The 17,659-nt window shown below is 36.3% G+C and overlaps 1 protein-coding gene and 1 pseudogene across 1 annotated transcript; both read left to right on the top strand.

Annotated features, from left to right (window-relative positions):
• The first annotated feature begins 9,184 nt into the window (after positions 1-9,184).
• Positions 9,185-11,560, top strand: LOC127240953 (uncharacterized). The gene has a single exon (XM_051259829.1). The coding sequence runs from the start codon at positions 9,185-9,187 to the stop codon at positions 11,558-11,560; it is 2,376 nt and encodes a 791-aa protein (XP_051115786.1).
• A 6-nt stretch (positions 11,561-11,566) lies between these two features.
• LOC127240952 (uncharacterized) lies at positions 11,567-16,210 on the top strand (annotated as a pseudogene).
• The last annotated feature ends 1,449 nt before the right edge of the window (positions 16,211-17,659 follow it).

The following is a 17,659-nucleotide window of genomic DNA, read 5'->3' as shown; positions in this document are numbered from 1 at the left end:
GATTTCAATAATGGATAAGAAGGTAGATTTGTAGGATTTTACACAAGAAAAGAGCAAACCAAAGAAACATGCATTGGTAATAATGTTGTGTGTTTCTTAATGGATGAATACTCTAGTATTTATACTAGTTTAGAAATTATACATTTTTTATTTTAGGAAAATTAATTTAGAAAGCCTAATTCTACTTTTAGCTGATGCAAAATTTATCATATAAATAAAATTATTACTCTTATTAATGGCTAATTAATTTTGGATATATAATTTTTCCAAATATTTGGCAGAAAATCTTAGTGTTCACTAATATTATGACATTGTGATAGTGTTACTTTTTATTTTTAGTTGCTCAATTGATAATTGTTTTCCCTTAAAATTCATACTACATAATATGTGTTTTCCATTCAAATTATACATCAAATAACTAGTTTTATTTTGTAAAGCATCAAAAATAAATTTAAACAAAATAGGAAAAAAAATAGAGCACAAATAAACGTGTTTTATTCTTACCCTCATTTTCTTAGGAAAAATAAAAATTAATAGTGGGCTTTTATTGGGCTTAGACTTTAAAATTATTTCGAATTTTAAATTTTTTAGTAAAAATTTGACTTTATTACTATATCCATTTCCGTGAAAATTTTAAACTTTACATTATATTGAATAATGCAAAAATTAAAACAAAGATTCGACAAACTTTTAGAAATAAGAAATTGAATTTAGTAATTTGAGAGAGGACAAAGCAAACTTATAAACTAAGGACTGACTTTTATGAGAAAATCATGGCCCTAATATTGCCTATGAAGCTTGGAACAAGTATGTTTCAAATAGTTAAAATTTTAAATATATTCTTTCTTTTTTTTTTTTTTTACAAAAAAGGTAAAGATGCATTAGGTATCACAAAAAAAAACAAAACAAAACAAAAATACAAAAAGAGAAAAAAATTCTTTCTAACATACAATCAAGAAGTCGGAGTCGAAAAAAATAGTAGCTTATTGTGATGTAGTGATACAAACTAAATATATAATAATATTTATAGTAAGGGAAAGTTCATAAACATATTTATTAAGTTCGGATTCTTTTCTTATTATTTTCCTATTTATAACAATGAATTAAATTTCGTATAATTACGAGACTATCGACAAAGATATTATACATAAAACTCGCAAACAACCACGTGAATATGGAAAATATCAATTTATTTATGTACATATGCATTTATACAAAATTTAGAGGGTGTTTCATAAATGTACCAAGGTAAAGTTTATATATATTTTAATTTGTAAATTCAATTAAGTAAACAAATTAATAAAACTCCAAGAATTAACATGAATGTAATATATTTTAAAATAAACATGGATATGTTCTCCCTCTCGCTCTGTTTTGCTTGCTCTCTTTCCATACCTAATTTTTTACTATACTGACATAACTCATTTTTCATTCAAAATGTCAAGTCTAAAATTGCATCTATTTATGTGAAAACCTCTCCCTTTTTGCGCTCTCAAACTTATCACATTCATTCTCTATGTTCTAAAGCGTTTTCTATAGCTTACACTCATTGGAGAAGCCACCGGAAGAAGGTGTTGGTTATTTTATTGTTATTAGATTTATTCAAAAATAAGGAATATTGTATTGAGTTATTTTTTGGGAAGGTTCATGTGGGGTGCGCGTTCGAGAAAGCCTATACGATATCGAATTAAGCATGAAATAATATAATGAAGGTGAAAATTATAGTACATATTATTTACAAATTATTATTTTCAATATAGAAATTAAAATAATTTATTCGTGCATTTAACTTTCAAAAATTTAAATTTAGTTGATTTTAAATTCGAATTGACAACTTTAAGAATATATTGAATTATTCTTTTCAATTTAAAGTTAAAGTTGTATATTTTCATGTAAAAATTGTCTTTTGAATTAAAATTAAGTTCAAATGTTTTCAAAAAATACACTTTCAAATCTATTAATATATTCTTATCTTCACAAAATAAGAAAAAAAATAAAATAATAAGAGAGTGGCAAAAAGTCCCATAATCTTTGAATTACGTGTAATCTTCTCCCTTCTTTCTCCAGGATTCTGGAAAATATAATTTTGATAAGCAAATAATCTCCAAACCTTTTTACTTGCTCGATTTTTCGCCTAAAATTCGAGTGTTGCATTGTTTTATCCTCGTACACATTTTGTGTAACCTGTGGTGTTAATAGAGTCGAAATATCGCATAAGGAAGTGAATCTACGTGACTCAAAGTATATCCAAGATCATGTATATCCTGGAAGGAGAAATCGGAGAGTTAATCGGAGATGCAGACCAACTCGTTGACTACCTTACTCCCTGCTAATAGATTATCGTTGGTCTTATTGCAGTGTAGTAATGACCAATTACCTGTGCAATCTTTTGCAAGGTACGCAATGGGAAATTATAGGAGTTGTAGGAGTGTCTTGGTTGATTAAGTCCTTGTAACCTAGATAGGCGATAGTTAACACACTTTTGGATTGGTGTCCTCTAGATGTAGATTATTTATAATCAAATTGGGTCAAAAAACTTCTTATGTAATTCATTGCTTTGCTGCATTCGCATTCATTACGTTGACACTGAGTAGCAATTACTGTAAGTTTATCACGATATAATTGTTGTGTTATTTCAAAATATGTTATATAACAATGTTGTTCATTGCTTGGTGGAGTTTGCCTTTTTTAGAAGTTTGATTGAACATTTTCCAACATTCGGCATCAATGCATTGTGCTCTACCTCCTGAGTATATCAACTTGGAGTTCAAAATGAGTAAAGGAAAAAACTCAACAACCATGCCTCCCTTGTTCGATGGTTCAAATTACAGGTTTTGTAAAAATAAAATAGAAACTTTTCTAATATCCCAAAGAGATAATGTTTGTGAAGCAATTGAGTTCAAATGGTTTGCACCTACAAAGACATTCAAGGTAAATGAGATATTCCTATCACGGTGCCAAAACCAAAGCGAGAATGAAGTGCTAAAGAAAGAGCTACTAATATTTGAAACTCAAAGGCTATCAATAACATATTTAATGTTGTTGATGAAAACTAGTAAACAGTTATATCAAACTAAAAAAATATCCAAAGTAGTATGGGATGTAATGGAAAGCGCACGTGAAAGTTCAGGTAATGTTCGGGAAACAAAATTGCAACGTGTAGAAACCATGTTTGACTGTATGAGAATAAATGAAGACGAAATCGTTGGATAAACCATGTTTGACTCTATGAGAATAACTGAATATCAAACTATTGGATAGTATTACAACAGGTTCAAGGTTGTAGTCAATCAAGCATACACATTGGGGATGCAAAATGACGAACAAAAACTAATGAGGATGATGCTCCGAAGGTGGTTGCCCTTGAATAATCTGGAAAACTAAGGACATTGGCTCTTGATGGCCTCGATTGTATTCTGGTCACTTTTGAGATGAATCATATAGAGGAAGATGTACCAAAAATGCATGGCATCATCGTCTGAAAACTTATAGTTGGTTTAATGAAATGAAGAAATGTCATTACTCAGTAGAAAACTTTCGAGGATGATCAGTGAGAAGAGATCTATGAAACAATTCTATGGAAAGCTTCAGAACATAAATCAAAGTGGTGTAAAAACAACCCTCATAGTTACATAGAGTATAAGTCATCAAATTATAGCAAACCGAAAGGGAACTTCTACCAAACAAAGATAATGTTTCTTCTACTTCCAAAAGAAGATGTCATGGCATTCATGGAGGATAAAACAAAAATAATGATGGTGCTTCTACTGCCAAAGCTTCGGAAGAGTCCAAAGAACTCAAAGCTGATGAACTGATCGAAGCTCAAAAAGAAAAAACTCCTTTGTGCAAAATAATGAACTTCTTAACACCATTTACCGATTGGAAGCTCAGAAAGAAAAAAAAAATATGGACAATGAAATTGAGCAACTGATGAAAGATGTTCAACTAAAATCTATTGAATCAGATGGTTTTAAAAGCTGAAAACTTGCTACTGAAAAAGTGAATGACAAATTTTGAAATGGAAAAGAAAAATTAGATAAAGTCATTTCTATGGGGAAACCATTTGGGGATCACAAAGGATTGTAATCCAATGAATCGTTAAAAAGCAAGCCAATTCATTTTTAAAAGGTGGTGTTGTTAGTGAGGTTATGATTTCAGACAATAAAATAGTTTAAGTGATAAAAACAAAGTTTGTAAATGAACAAACCTAGAAAGCAGATCAGAAACCGCAGAGGCGCTCTGAATGACATAAGGTTGCTATCATGACAAAATATGATTGTGAAAACTGCAGATATCTTGGACATACATCCACTAACTGTTTCAGACTTGCAGATGGTGTGATGAATGATAGAATCATTCAATGGCCTACTAAAGGTCTCAGAAAAAATATTAAGATCAAATTGGTATGAATGCCAAAGAAAGATCAGAAAAAAATGGTGCAATGTTATTTTGTTAAATCAAGAATCTACAAGGTAGGACTGGTGGTACTTTGATAATAGATGCTCATGCCACATGACGAGTAGGAAACACTTGTTGAAGACAAAAGTGGTGATGTTATCTTTGGAAATAGTGGAAAAGGCAAAATTACAGATTATGGACGATATATTTGAAGAAGAAGAAATTCCATAGCTTTCAAAGGTTTATTTCGCTGAAGGTCTTAGCAAAAATCTGATAAGTATTAGTTAATTTTGCGATGATGAATCGAATATGAAGTTTACAAAGGATGCATGTGGGGTATATGCTGCAAAGAGATTATTAACTTAACAATATCGAATTTGGCAATTACTTCAGTTTTCCTTGGTAAAAGGTAATGCTCAAACTTGGTGCATGTGAGACCAACGAATAACATATTTTCAGGCATAAAATAGTTGATTTCAGGCCTGACCAACATTTTACTGAGGTAAACCACCGTTCTTTCTTTTCCATTATCCCAATCTTGCGCTAATGGGCAACTCACCACGTCGTACGTATTTTCCAGATAGTGCTTGAGTGGCTGGCCGAACCTGTGTGGTACCAAAATGGTGGTTTAGTAAGAGCTTGCTTAATAGCATACAGGGTCTTCTACTATTCCTCCCCCCAAACGATGTTGGGGGGTGTCGTTGCTTTCAAGAGCTTGGTAATGGGTTTCATCTTACCAGTCGCGTTAGCTATGAACCTTCTTAAATAATTTATTTTTCCAAACATGCTCTGAACCTCCTTAACAGTCTTTGGAGGCTGAATAGCAAGCACTACATTGGCTTTATTAGCATCCACCTCAATTCCTTTTTTGTGGACGAGAAATCCCAGAAAACTTCCAGACAAAACCCAGCAAGCGCATTTCATTGGGTTCATCATGAGGTTGTACTTCTTAATTCGGATAAATTCCTTCTCGAGATCGGCTAAGTCTGTTTCAAAATCGGTTAACTTAACAAGGATGTCATCGATATATACCTCCATTAAACTACCTATCAGATCATGAAAAATTGCATTCATAGCCCTTTCATATGTAGCTCCCGCATTCTTCAAACCAAATGGCATAACTGTCCATTCATAGATCCCAAGGGCTCCGGGGCATCTAAAAGTTGTCTTATGGACGTCTTCTTCGGCCAAAAAAATTTGATTATATCCTGCGTATCCGTCCATCAGACTTAGAATCTGATGCCCTGCTGCTTAATCAATAAGCATATCTGCCATAGGCATGACATACTCATCTTGGGAGCCGCCACATTCAGGTCCCTAAAGTCGATGTAAATCCTTATCTTGCCATTCTTCTTGGTCACTGGAACTATATTAGCCAACCACTCTGCATATCTACATGGCTAAATAAATCTGGCTTTTAGAAACTTCTCGATTTCTTCCTTAATCTGTGGCATCAATTTTGGTGAGATTCGTCGGGGGGCCTGTTTACAAGGGTTAAACCCTGTTCTGATGAGGAGCCGATGCTCGATCAAGCTTCAATCCAATCCCGACATCTCCAAATAATCCGAAGCTAGGCACTCAACATGCTTTCGAATTAAATCTATGAGAACCTCTTGTTGAATTCGAGATAACAGACTACTGACATGAATTATTCGTGGGGCTTCTTTTGTCCCCATACTAAACTTCTCGAACGGATCCTGAGTCGATAAAGATGACTTTGTTTTTTCAAGAAGATTTGGCCATTCAAAGTGGCCGTTTTGGTTTCAAATATCAAACCATGTTACCGAATTTCTTAACGTAAACATTAATTGTTTAAAGAAAACATTGCAAATACCTTCATATTCCGCAATACCCGAACAATTCATCAGATCTATGAGAAGCAATGACAGTTTTTGGCTTTTGTTTAGCCATCAAAAGTTGTTCCCTTTAGGAAAACATATACATGTGACTGGTAAGCCTAAAGCTCCTCCAAGGTAATCATTCGCTGAGGTTGCTTGAGAAATAGGTGGGAAATTTCCGATGTAAAAAGCAGTCTCCTTTATAGTGTCTATGGGTCGGAAGTACTTTTGTTGGCTTCCATATTGAAGACCTGAGTTCCCTCCCAAAATATCAACTACTGATGAAGCGAAGATGGTACACACTGAGACGCATGAATCCAATTCCTCCCTAGAGAACAAAATATGTGGTATCCGCTTCAACCACAAAAAACAGTATAAATGCTTTTCAGGCCCACCTCTATAGGAGCAAGCATCATGCCATTTGGCTTGGTTGGTTGACTAGTAAAGTTTGTCATTTTAATGTCGACCGGAATGAGATCGACACTGTTTTACCCAGTTTGTACAAGGTTTTCGAAGGCATAACGTTAAACAAAGCACCATTATCAATAAAAGCTCTACTTACCGGCTTTCCATGGATATGAACATCAACGTAGAGGGGGTTTAAATGCGAAACTGCTTCTTCAGGCATAGGTGGGAATATAACCTGGGTTGTTTCTGGCTGTTTATATGGGCCCATACTGTAAATGTGTGAGTAGCCTGATCGTGATTCTCCTTAGAGTCCACTAGGCTCCTTTTTTGGGAAGGAATTTGCCTCAAACATAGTAGATCCTGAATCTCATTTAGCAAAAAATTTCCAAACGTTATTTGTTCGGGCTCAAATGCGGCATCTATCTCAGGATCCCTATTAACCCAGTTGCAAAAACAACATCTGAAACATCTTTTTACTTGCGCAGGAGGCTGTCCGTTCTCTGTTTGGCTCAAAATCTTAACCTTTTATTCGGGCATTTCTCTCAACGCCCACCCACGATGCATGTCTTTCGCGACCCGATTTAGAATCCTAGCATTTTGTTCGGTCTCATCTCCTAGTGCCTGCTTATTTCACCCGTTTTTCGGCCACTTTCCACGCAGAACTGCATACCTTCGCTTAGCATTTCTGATCTGCATACGGTTCATACCCGGAACCTTGGGTCGATAGTGATGGGTAGCGGTTTCTGATTCCGATTCCACTTATTCTCCTTTAATGCTTGGGGCCTGCACATGGATTTAGGATGTACTAATGCTCCGTCTTTGACTTCGACTTCAAATATGCGATCCAAATGGTCCCAATTTTCGGCTACTCTGGTTGGAACTTCTACCATTTCCCTTGACTTATTTCTTTCAACAATGGTGATTGTGGGGCTACAGTTACTTTAGGGAAAGGTCTTTGCTCAACCCCCAGAATAACATACTTGAATCTTCTTCCCTAGATAGCCTTTTGTATTTTTTTTTCAAAAGTGGGTGCATTGGCTAGTACTATGGGTGAACGAATTATGCCACTTACAGTATGGTCGCCCCTTGATCTCTTCTTTGGTAGCCAGCCACTGTGATATATGCGATATTGGACAAATATTTTGCTATATTTTAGACAGTTTTTGGATGCGAATTTTGTATATATGCTCCTAATGATGTGTTTTTGAACTTTCTACTTGGCGTTGAGGAGTTGGCAAATTTTGGGCATATTGGAGAGAAAAGCAGAACGCAGGAAGTCCTTAAAGCGTGATCACGAAGCAGAAAAAAATGAAAATTACAAAAAGGTCCTCCGGGGTTAATTAGCAATTTTACTATTGTTTGGTTTTAAAATGCAAAGGGGATCTTAAGTGGACTTGAAGAGACACGATTTTCAATTTAAGAGGAGAAGAGAGGGGACTACCACGTTCTCTACCACGATCTCACTTACAACCCATTTTCTGAAGGAGAAGATAAGGAAGGAAGAACATTACGGAACGGGAACTTTCGAGAGCAACGGAGAAGAACTTCCGGGCACCTTTTTCTTCAATTTCTAGAATTGGTTTGTTGTCGATTTCTTTTAAACTTGAAGGCATGATGAACTCTTTGATTTATTTTGTGTTTTTAATTGCTATGGATTGCGAGTAGTTTCATTTCTAGTGTAGGTATGAATTGATTTACGGGATTGAAATTGTGAGACTTGGTTTAGATTAAATTGGTGTTCATCGATGTTGGGTATTTTTAATTCTTCTAATTGATGAGTTTAGAAATCTTGAATTGATTATTGCGCACATATCAATTTAGGATTTCATAGCTATATTGGGGATTGGCATACGTAATTGTGTAATTTTTCGATTGGCGTAGCAACCTAGAGACGAACACTCTAGGGAAGAATTAAAATCAATTTTAAACAAATCCTCGTAGGAGCTTGTTAAATTTAATTGGGTCTTTCTAGTTTTTACTGCTGTCGAGTTAGAAAACTACGGTCGTACCTAGGATTCTTTCCCGATTAGAGAAATAACTAACGGTCGTACCTTAGCTATTAAAAAAGTAAGGAAAGGTTGGTTTTGAACGCGTGTAGATCAACTATAACCAATTTATCCAATTAGTCGATGAATTTGAATTTTAGTCGATGATCAAATTTCATATCCCGAATGAAAAATTCATGCCTATGCTAGTGTTTAATTATATTTGGTAAACCGCTAATCTTGCATTTTATTTTATTTAGTTGAGCAGATTTATTTTCTCCTTAAATTAGTGTGATAAATCAAAAACCCCCCATTAAATATATATATATAATTCTATTCAACCGAGTGTTGAAATTATTACTGTTCCCTGTGGAGACGACCCTACTCACCAGCATTACTTCATTTTGTATTCTCTGTGGCGTAGGAATTGATACTTTATTTTGCAGCTTTGACGAGGCTAGCAATTTTGGCGCCGTTGCCGGGGATCAGTAATTTGATTTTTGATATTTGGTTGTTTATTTTATTTATTTAGCTCTAATTTTTGCTTAATGGTTTATGCCTCGAACTAGTCGTACAGGTCAATTAATCTTTGATTCAGAGATTGAAAGAATTGCACGTCGTTTGCGGAAAGAAGCTAAAGAGCGAAAGAGGGCCGAGAAAGAAGTTGAGTCACCGGGACTTAATTTAGCTATCCAACTAGCGGATACCTCTAGTTCTGACGAGGGTGAAGAGCACAAGGAAGTGGAAGAAGTTTTGATAAATCCAATGGCACAAAGAACCTTAAGGGAGCTAGCTGCTCCCGACTTAATTCAGCACCCTTTGTGTATTACTTTTCCTGCTATAGCCGATAATACGGCATTCGAACTTAAATCTGGACTAATTCATTTATTGCCGTCTTTTCATGGTTTGGCAGGGGAGGAGCCACACAAGCACTTGCAGGAATTCGATGTGGTATGTACGAGTATGAAACCTCCGGGACTCACTGAGGAACAAATAAAGCTCCGGGCTTTTCCATTCTCTTCGAAGGATGCAGCTAAAGATTGGTTGTTTAACTTGCCGTCCGGGAGTGTTATCACATGGATGGATATGAAGCGCAAATTTCTTGAGAAGTTCTTTCCCGCATCCCGGGCTGCGAATTTGCGAAAAGAGATTTGTGGCATCAAACAAACATCAGGGGAGTCCTTATACGAGTATTGGGATAGATTTAATAAATTAATTGCTCGATGTCCCCAACATCAAATTTCTGAGCAACTTTTAATCCAATATTTCTATGAAGGACTAACTTCTATTGACAGGAGGATCATCGATGCTGCCAGTGGAGGCGCTTTAATGAATAAGACTCCGAGAGAAGCTTGGGAATTGTTGAATGATATGGCCATGAACTCTCAACAATTTGGGCCGAGGGATGTCGTGGGAGTGAAAGAAGCTATTGAGGTAAGTTCTCCTATGCAACAACAATTGAATGAGCTAACTGCTTTTGTGAGGAAACTTGCTGTAGGTAATGCTCAAGTGAAGCCGTGTGGAATTTGTGGGAGTGTTGAGCATCCCATGGATGCTTGTCCCACACTAAGAGAAGAAGTGGAAGTGAATGCTGCAGGTTTTGCTCCAAGAAGGGCTTATGATCCATATTCAAACACATACAATCCGGGATGGCGAGACCACCCCAATTTTCGATATGGGAATCAGAATCAGCAATCCTGTGGTCAACAACAACCACCGGGTTTTCAACCACAAGCACAACAGCAGCAACAAAGGACTATGCACCAAGCTCCCGTTCCTGGTAACTCTTTGCATGGTATGGTGAAAAAAATTGCCTCTAATGTTTTGCAATTTCAGCAAGAGACGAGAACAAGCATAAAGAACTTGGAAGCTCAGATGTGTCAAGTCGTGAAAGAGGTGCGTGAGATGAAAGAAAAGGAAAAAGGCAAGCTGCCAGCCCAAACCCACATGAACCCGAGCAATGTTAGTTCAATGATCTTGCGGAGTGGTAAGGAGCTGAAGGGTTCGAAGGTGATTACTGGAAAAGAGAGAGGTGAAGAGAAGATTGAGAAGGAGATTGAGCATGAAGTGAACAAGTCAACTGATCAGGTGAATTCTAAACCTCCTATTCAATCAAATGCTAATGTTGCTCCATTTCCTCACAGGTTAGCAAAACCGGCTAAAAGCGATAAAGACAAGGAGATCATGGAGATGTTTAAGAAAGTGGAGCTAAGCATTCCTTTACTTGACGCAATTAAGCAAGTCCCCCGTTATGCTAAATTTCTGAAGGAGTTGTGTACTAAAAAGCAGAAGTTGAGAGGGGACGAAAATGTGCTAGCTGGAGAGACTGTGTCCGCTGTGCTGCAAAGGAAATTGCCACAAAAATGCGGAGATCCAGGTATGTTTGTAGTCCCGTGCAAAATAGGTAAGATGGAAATTAAAAGAGCTATGCTAGATTTGGGTGCAGCTATAAATGTTATGCCTAATTCTATTTTTAAATCTTTGAACATTGGGCCTTTGAAGGAAACGGGGATAATAATTCAACTTGCCGATAGAACCAACGCTTACCCTGAAGGGATAATTGAGGATGTTCTTGTGCAAGTGAATGAGTTAATATTCCCTGTTGATTTCTATGTTCTAGATATGCATGATGACAATTCACCTAATCCCTCCCCCATTTTGCTTGGACGGCCTTTTATGTGCACCGCACAAACAAAGATTGATGTTAAAACAGGGACACTGACTATGGAGTTCGAAGGTGTAAAAGTTCATTTTAATATTTTTGATGCAATGGGATATCCTGTGGAGCCTAATACTTTGTGTTGTGTAGATGTTCTTACTCAAAATTTGCAGGAAGTCTTTGACTTGAGTGGAAAGGATGAATTAGAGGTTGCACTCACAAACTGCTTGGACATGAACTCTATGGATGAATTTCTCATAAATGGTGCATAGGAAGAAATGATTCTAGCTTTGCAATCTCTGCCGCATGAACCATTAAGGTATGTTGTGGTTAATTCAGTTTTAGCAAAATCTGATAAAGGGTTGTTGTCATCTGTTGTGCAGGCACCGGTTTTGGAGATGAAACCATTGCCCTCGAACTTGAAATATGCCTTTTTAGGAGTTTGAGAGACATTGCCGGTGATCATATCTGCTGCACTGTCTCCTAGTCAAGAGGAGAAGTTGATCCGAATATTGAGAGAGCACAAGGAGGCTATTGGATGGACATTAGTTGACATCAAGGGCATTAGCCCATTTCTTTGTACCCACAAGATTGTGCTTGAGGAAAATGCAAAACCAATAAGGCAAGCTCAAAGGAGGTTGAATCCTGCTATGATGGAAGTCGTAAAGAAAGAGATCTTGAAGCTCTTGGATGCCGATATCATCTATCCAATTTCGGATAGTCAATGGGTAAGTCCAATTCATGTTGTTCCCAAGAAGGCGGGAGTTACTATAGAGGCTGACCACGATGGTAAGTTGATACCGGTTCGGAAACAAACCGGTTGGCGTCAATGTATCGACTACCGTAAGCTAAATTCAGTCACAAAGAAAGATCATTTTCCATTACCTTTCATTGATCAAATGGTTGAGAGGTTAGCGGGAAAATCTCATTTTTGTTTCCTAGATGGTTTTTCAGGTTATTTTCAAATTGCTATTGCACCAGAGGATCAAGAAAAGACGACATTCACATGTCCTTTTGGCACTTTTGCTTATAGGCGGATGCCATTTGGCTTGTGCAATGCCCCTGCGAGATTTCAGCGGTGTATGGTAAGCATATTTTATGAATATATAGGTAAGATTATTGAGGTTTTTATGGATGATTTCAGTGTATATGGAGATGATTTTGACATTTGTTTAGACAATTTGGCATTGATTTTAAAAAGGTGTAAAGAAACCAAGTTAGTGTTGAATTGGGAAAAATGTCAATTTATGGTAGAAGAGGGAATAGTTTTTGGACATTTAGTTTCATCAAAAGGAATAGAGGTAGATAAAGCCAAGATTGATATTATCTCTGCTTTACCCTATCCCACTTCGGTGAGGGATTTGCGTTCATTTTTAGGGCATGCAGGATTTTATCGTCGGTTCATTAAAGATTTCTCGAAGGTGGCTGCTCCTCTTTTCCGATTGTTACAAAAGGATGTTCAATTTGAGTTTGATGAAGAGTGTAAGAAGGCATTTGACAAGATTAAAGAGTTGTTGACATCACCGCCCATCATTCAACCACCAAATTGGGATTTTCCTTTTGAGATTATGTGTGATGCAAGCGACACGGCAGTGGGGGCTGTACTTGGACAGAGAAGTGGAAAGATTCCATGGGCAATCTACTATGCATCAAAAGCACTCAATGGAGCCCAATTGAACTACTCCACTACTGAAAAAGAACTCTTAGCCGTTGTTTTTGCTTTAGAAAAATTTAGATCTTACTTGTTGGGTACTAAAGTAATTGTATTTTCTGACCACGCAGCTTTGAGGTATCTAATGGCGAAAAAGGAAAGCAAGCCAAGGCTTATACGATGGATATTACTCCTACAAGAATTTGATGTGGAGATTCGAGATAAAAAAGGAAGCGAAAATTTGGTAGCTGACCATTTAAGTCGTCTTCCTATGGTTCATGATGAATTACATTTGAGGGAGTATTTTCCGGATGAGCAATTACTAGCGATTTCTTGTTCTTTTCCTTGGTATGCTGATTTAGTGAACTATCTGGTCACTAATAAATTCCCTGCAGGATGGACAAACGCAAAGAAAGACAAGCTGAAAAGCGATGCAAAATACTATGTTTGGGATGATCCCTACTTGTGGAAACGATGTGCGGACCAAGTTATTCGACGTTGTGTTGAAGAAAGTGAATATGAGTCCATTTTGAAATTTTGTCATTCATTAGAATGTGGAGGTCATTTTGGCTCCCAACGGACTGCAAGAAAGGTACTCGATAGTGGATTTTATTGGCCTACGTTATTTAAGGATGCTTATGAATTTTGCAAAGCATGTGATAAATGTCAAAGAGTAGGCAATATTTCTGCTAGAAATCAAATGCCCCTAACACCGATGTTGTTTGTTGAGGTATTCGATGTGTGGGGTATGGATTTTATGGGACCATTTCCACTTTCACATGGTTTTTTGTATATCATACTTGTTGTTGACTATATGTCGAAGTGGGTGGAAGCAAAGGCTACCCGAACTAATGATGCTAAGGTTGTTGCAGATTTCCTGAAATCTTTGATTTTCACTCGTTTTGGAATGCCTAGGGCAATAGTAAGTGATCGAGGCACACATTTTTGCAACAAAACCATTTCAGCGTTGTTTCGCAGGTATAGAGTTCTTCATAAGGTCTCCACGTCATATCATCCGCAAACAAACGGGCAAGCAGAGGTTTCCAATCGAGAGATAAAGGAAATTTTGGAGAAAATGGTAAGACCAGATAGGAAGGATTGGAGTTTACGCTTAGAGGATGCGTTATGGGCATACAGAACTGCATACAAAACTCCACTGGGGATGTCACCCTACAGGTTAGTCTTTGGTAAGCCTTGCCATTTACCTGTTGAACTTGAACATAGGGCTTTTTGGGCGATTAAACAGTGTAACATGAATTTGAGTGAAGCTGGAGAATGTAGGAAATTACAATTGCAAGAATTGGAGGAGATTCGAAATGAAGCTTACGAGAATGCTATGATTTATAAAGAGAAAAGTAAGAAATTTCATGATCATAATATTTTGAGGAAAGAATTCAAAGTTGGCCAAAAAGTTTTGCTCTATCATTCTCGACTTAAACTGTTTCCAGGTAAGCTTCGCTCTCGATGGATAGGTCCGTTTTTTATTACTAACGTTTTTCCGTATGGTGCAGTTGAGATTCAAAGTCTAAGCACGGAAAAGAGGTTTGTTGTGAATGGGCATCGTCTTAAACTTTGCTATGAGGGGTTCCAGAGCAAAGAAGTGGAGTGTGTAGTTCTCTTTGAGCCGTGTAACTAGCTTAAAAGATGTTGTGTCGAGCCAACGACAATAAACAAAGGCGCTTCTTGGGAGGCAACCCAAGTGTTTTAATTTTATTTTGTGTGTTTTTAGTTTTGTTGTGTTTTGGAGTCAATTTTATGCCTTGTTTTTGGTGTTTTGCTGACCGGTGAAATTTTTGTGGTTGAGTGGAGCAGAATGAGAATGATTCTTAGGTGTGGCCACGTGTGTTGTGATTGATGAGAGGGAGAAATTTTTAAAGAAATCAGAATGTACAACTTCTTTAGGCGTGATCACACCTAATGGAGTCTTACATTCTAAAAAATTGTGCAAAAAGAGGGTTTATTTTGGGGAATTATTATTATATTTATTATTATTATTATTAAATTAAATATTACTATATTTATTTATTTATTTTTTTCTATAATAAATATTATAATAGCTATTAATTTTATTTTATTTTTATATATATATATACTTGTTATTTTTTTATATATTTTTATTATATATTATTATTATTATTGTTATTTTTAATTTAATTTATTTATTTATATATATTTTGTTTCTATATTTATTATTATAGTTACCATATTTATTCTTCTTATTATATTTATTACTATGTCTATAATTATAATTATTATGATATTTATTACTATAATTATTAAATTTATTACTATATTTATTATTGTTTCTATCATTTTAATTATTATTTTCGTAATTAAATCCTAATTTTTTTATTTCCATATTTATTACTATATTTATTACTATAGTTATACGTTTATTATTTTTACTATATGTATTGTCCTTACTATAATGATTATTATATTTCATATATTATTATTATTATATTATTATTATTATTATTATTATTATTATTATTATTATTATTATTATTACACCCAATTAACCCTAATTCTTTATTCTCTTTTCTCTCACCCTCTCGATTCAAACCTCATTCTCTCGTTCTCTCGCAAAAGCTGCGCCGTTGCTCCTCCGCCAGTCGAGACGTCGGTCCGTGAAGTCGCAGTTCGCCACCCCTAAGCCGTCGCCCAGCCGCTGTCCATCTGTCCGATTCCGGTGCGCCAATTCAGCACGCCTCCTTCGCCAAGTCGACGCGCTGAAGCCGCCCGCCAATAGCAGTTTCCTCCGTCGCACGCTGCTCCCAATCTCAAACTACTGCTATACGGTTGTTCTGCGCTGCCGTTGACGATCAGCCACGAGTCACCGGTGAAAATTTCAGGGAAGTCATTTACTCTTAATCTATATTGCATTCTCTTGAGAAACCTCTATCGATTATTCCCTAGATATGATATAAAATAAGTTGATGAAAAATTTTAATTTGGGTGATTTTCATAGAGGTTGTTTGATGCTGGATATCGCCTTGTTAATCGGTGGCGTCGGCCATCCCATCGCGATGTAGTCCAGTTTGATGATGACCGAGAGGAACACCCTATTCCTACTTCTACTGAGGATGGTGCTCTTGCGCGATCCGCCACTGGCTCTACTTTACAGGCGTTGGCATCTGATGTTAAAATACTGAAGGATAATAATAATGACCTTCGTGGCAAGCTTGATGCGATTTTAGCTGGACAAGCGACTCTAAAAGGACAGTTAGACTCCATTGAAAAGCTTTTGCGCGCCCGTCGCCGGTCCTAAGCGGGCTGGTCGCCCTCATCTATTCCAGGGAAGTTTCTTTTCTCCTTTCCTTTATTTCATCTTTGTTCTTGCAATAGGGACATTGCCTCAATTAGGCGTGGGGGGAGATTAGAACTTTTGATGCTCTATAATGCTTTATTTTGATATACTTCCCTGCATGTCCTCTTGCGTATGTCGAACTGAGATTGTTGTGCTTTATTTAGTTCATTAGGATCTTGCCATGTTTGTTGATGAAGTTAGATGACGAGTGTGCTTAGCCTTCTAACAAAGAACCCTTAAGTGAGTTATTTGAGTCTTATTTGAGCAAATTCACTCATACATATCATATATGCTCAATTTTTTTGGATTGTGTGAACATATGTTGTATTTGACTACCTAGAACTTGCTTGCTTATGCTTATTGACTCCACGTTTATTGAGAATTGATGGGATTAAAATGATAAGGCACTAGGTTTACCCTTGTTGGCCTTAATTTTATACTTCCACCCCTATTATCCCCTAGTGAACCAAAATTTGAGCTTAATGTTATTATCTTATTTTTCTTGGTTCATATTTAACCCAAGCCGATATGCCTTTTTCTTGGAATAAGCCGAATGTTTACTTGAACCCATGGGAACTCGAGGGATTGTTCTTTGATTCATTACATTAGATTATTTAGAGTTGCATATCATCACTATATTATTCGATAGTTGCATTTGAAAGTTCTCATATATGTGGCACAATTATAAATTCATATATATTTTTGCCAAAAGTATTTCATTGACCAACCTCCTATAAAAAAAAACACTAAAAAAAGGAGGTTGTGTGTAAAAAAGAAGAGAAAAAAAAAATATTCCGAGTCCTAAAAATAAATAATAAAAAAAGGGGACTCGTGAAAAGAAAAGTGAGTATGATGTTGTCTTGAATTGATCAAATCTTTGGAAGTATTGCGTTGTTCTTGTTATGTTGTTCTTATTCATACATGTGTGCGACTTGCGTTCATTGTGATGTGATGAATTGATAAATTAATTCCTCGGTCCCATTAGCGACTAATATCCCTTTCCCTACCCGAACCAAAGCCCCATTACAACCCTTTTATGAAGACCTTCGATTATGAACATTGATTTCTTGATGAATTGTGGAGTTGATTTGATTTGCTTGCAAGCCTATGGGGTTCGTCGTTTACTTCATGTGCATTGAGTGAATATAACCTAAACACTTGAGGGTGAGAGCTTTTACTTATATACATTCCACATTTGGTGAGGTTAGTTGGTTCTTGCATGCTTTGAATCCGACGTAGTTGGCGGCATGGTTGAGTGACTTTTGCGCTAGTGAGTATTTCAATTCTTAGTTTGGATATATGCTTGAGGAAAAGCATGGGATAGGTGTGGGGGAGTTGATATATGCGATATTGGACAAATATTTTGCTATATTTTAGACGGTTTTTGGATGCGAATTTTGTATATATGCT

The sequence above is a fragment of the Andrographis paniculata genome, unplaced genomic scaffold (assembly GCF_009805555.1).
Source record: "Andrographis paniculata isolate CXL003 unplaced genomic scaffold, ASM980555v1 Contig80END, whole genome shotgun sequence".
NCBI lineage: Eukaryota > Viridiplantae > Streptophyta > Magnoliopsida > Lamiales > Acanthaceae > Andrographis > Andrographis paniculata.
This window is presented reverse-complemented; position numbering and strand designations above follow the sequence as displayed.

Excerpts from the sequence above, each read along its gene's own strand:
- LOC127240953 (XM_051259829.1), top strand. The coding sequence starts at position 9,185 with ATGCCTCGAACTAGTCGTACAGGTCAATTAATCTTTGATTCAGAGATT.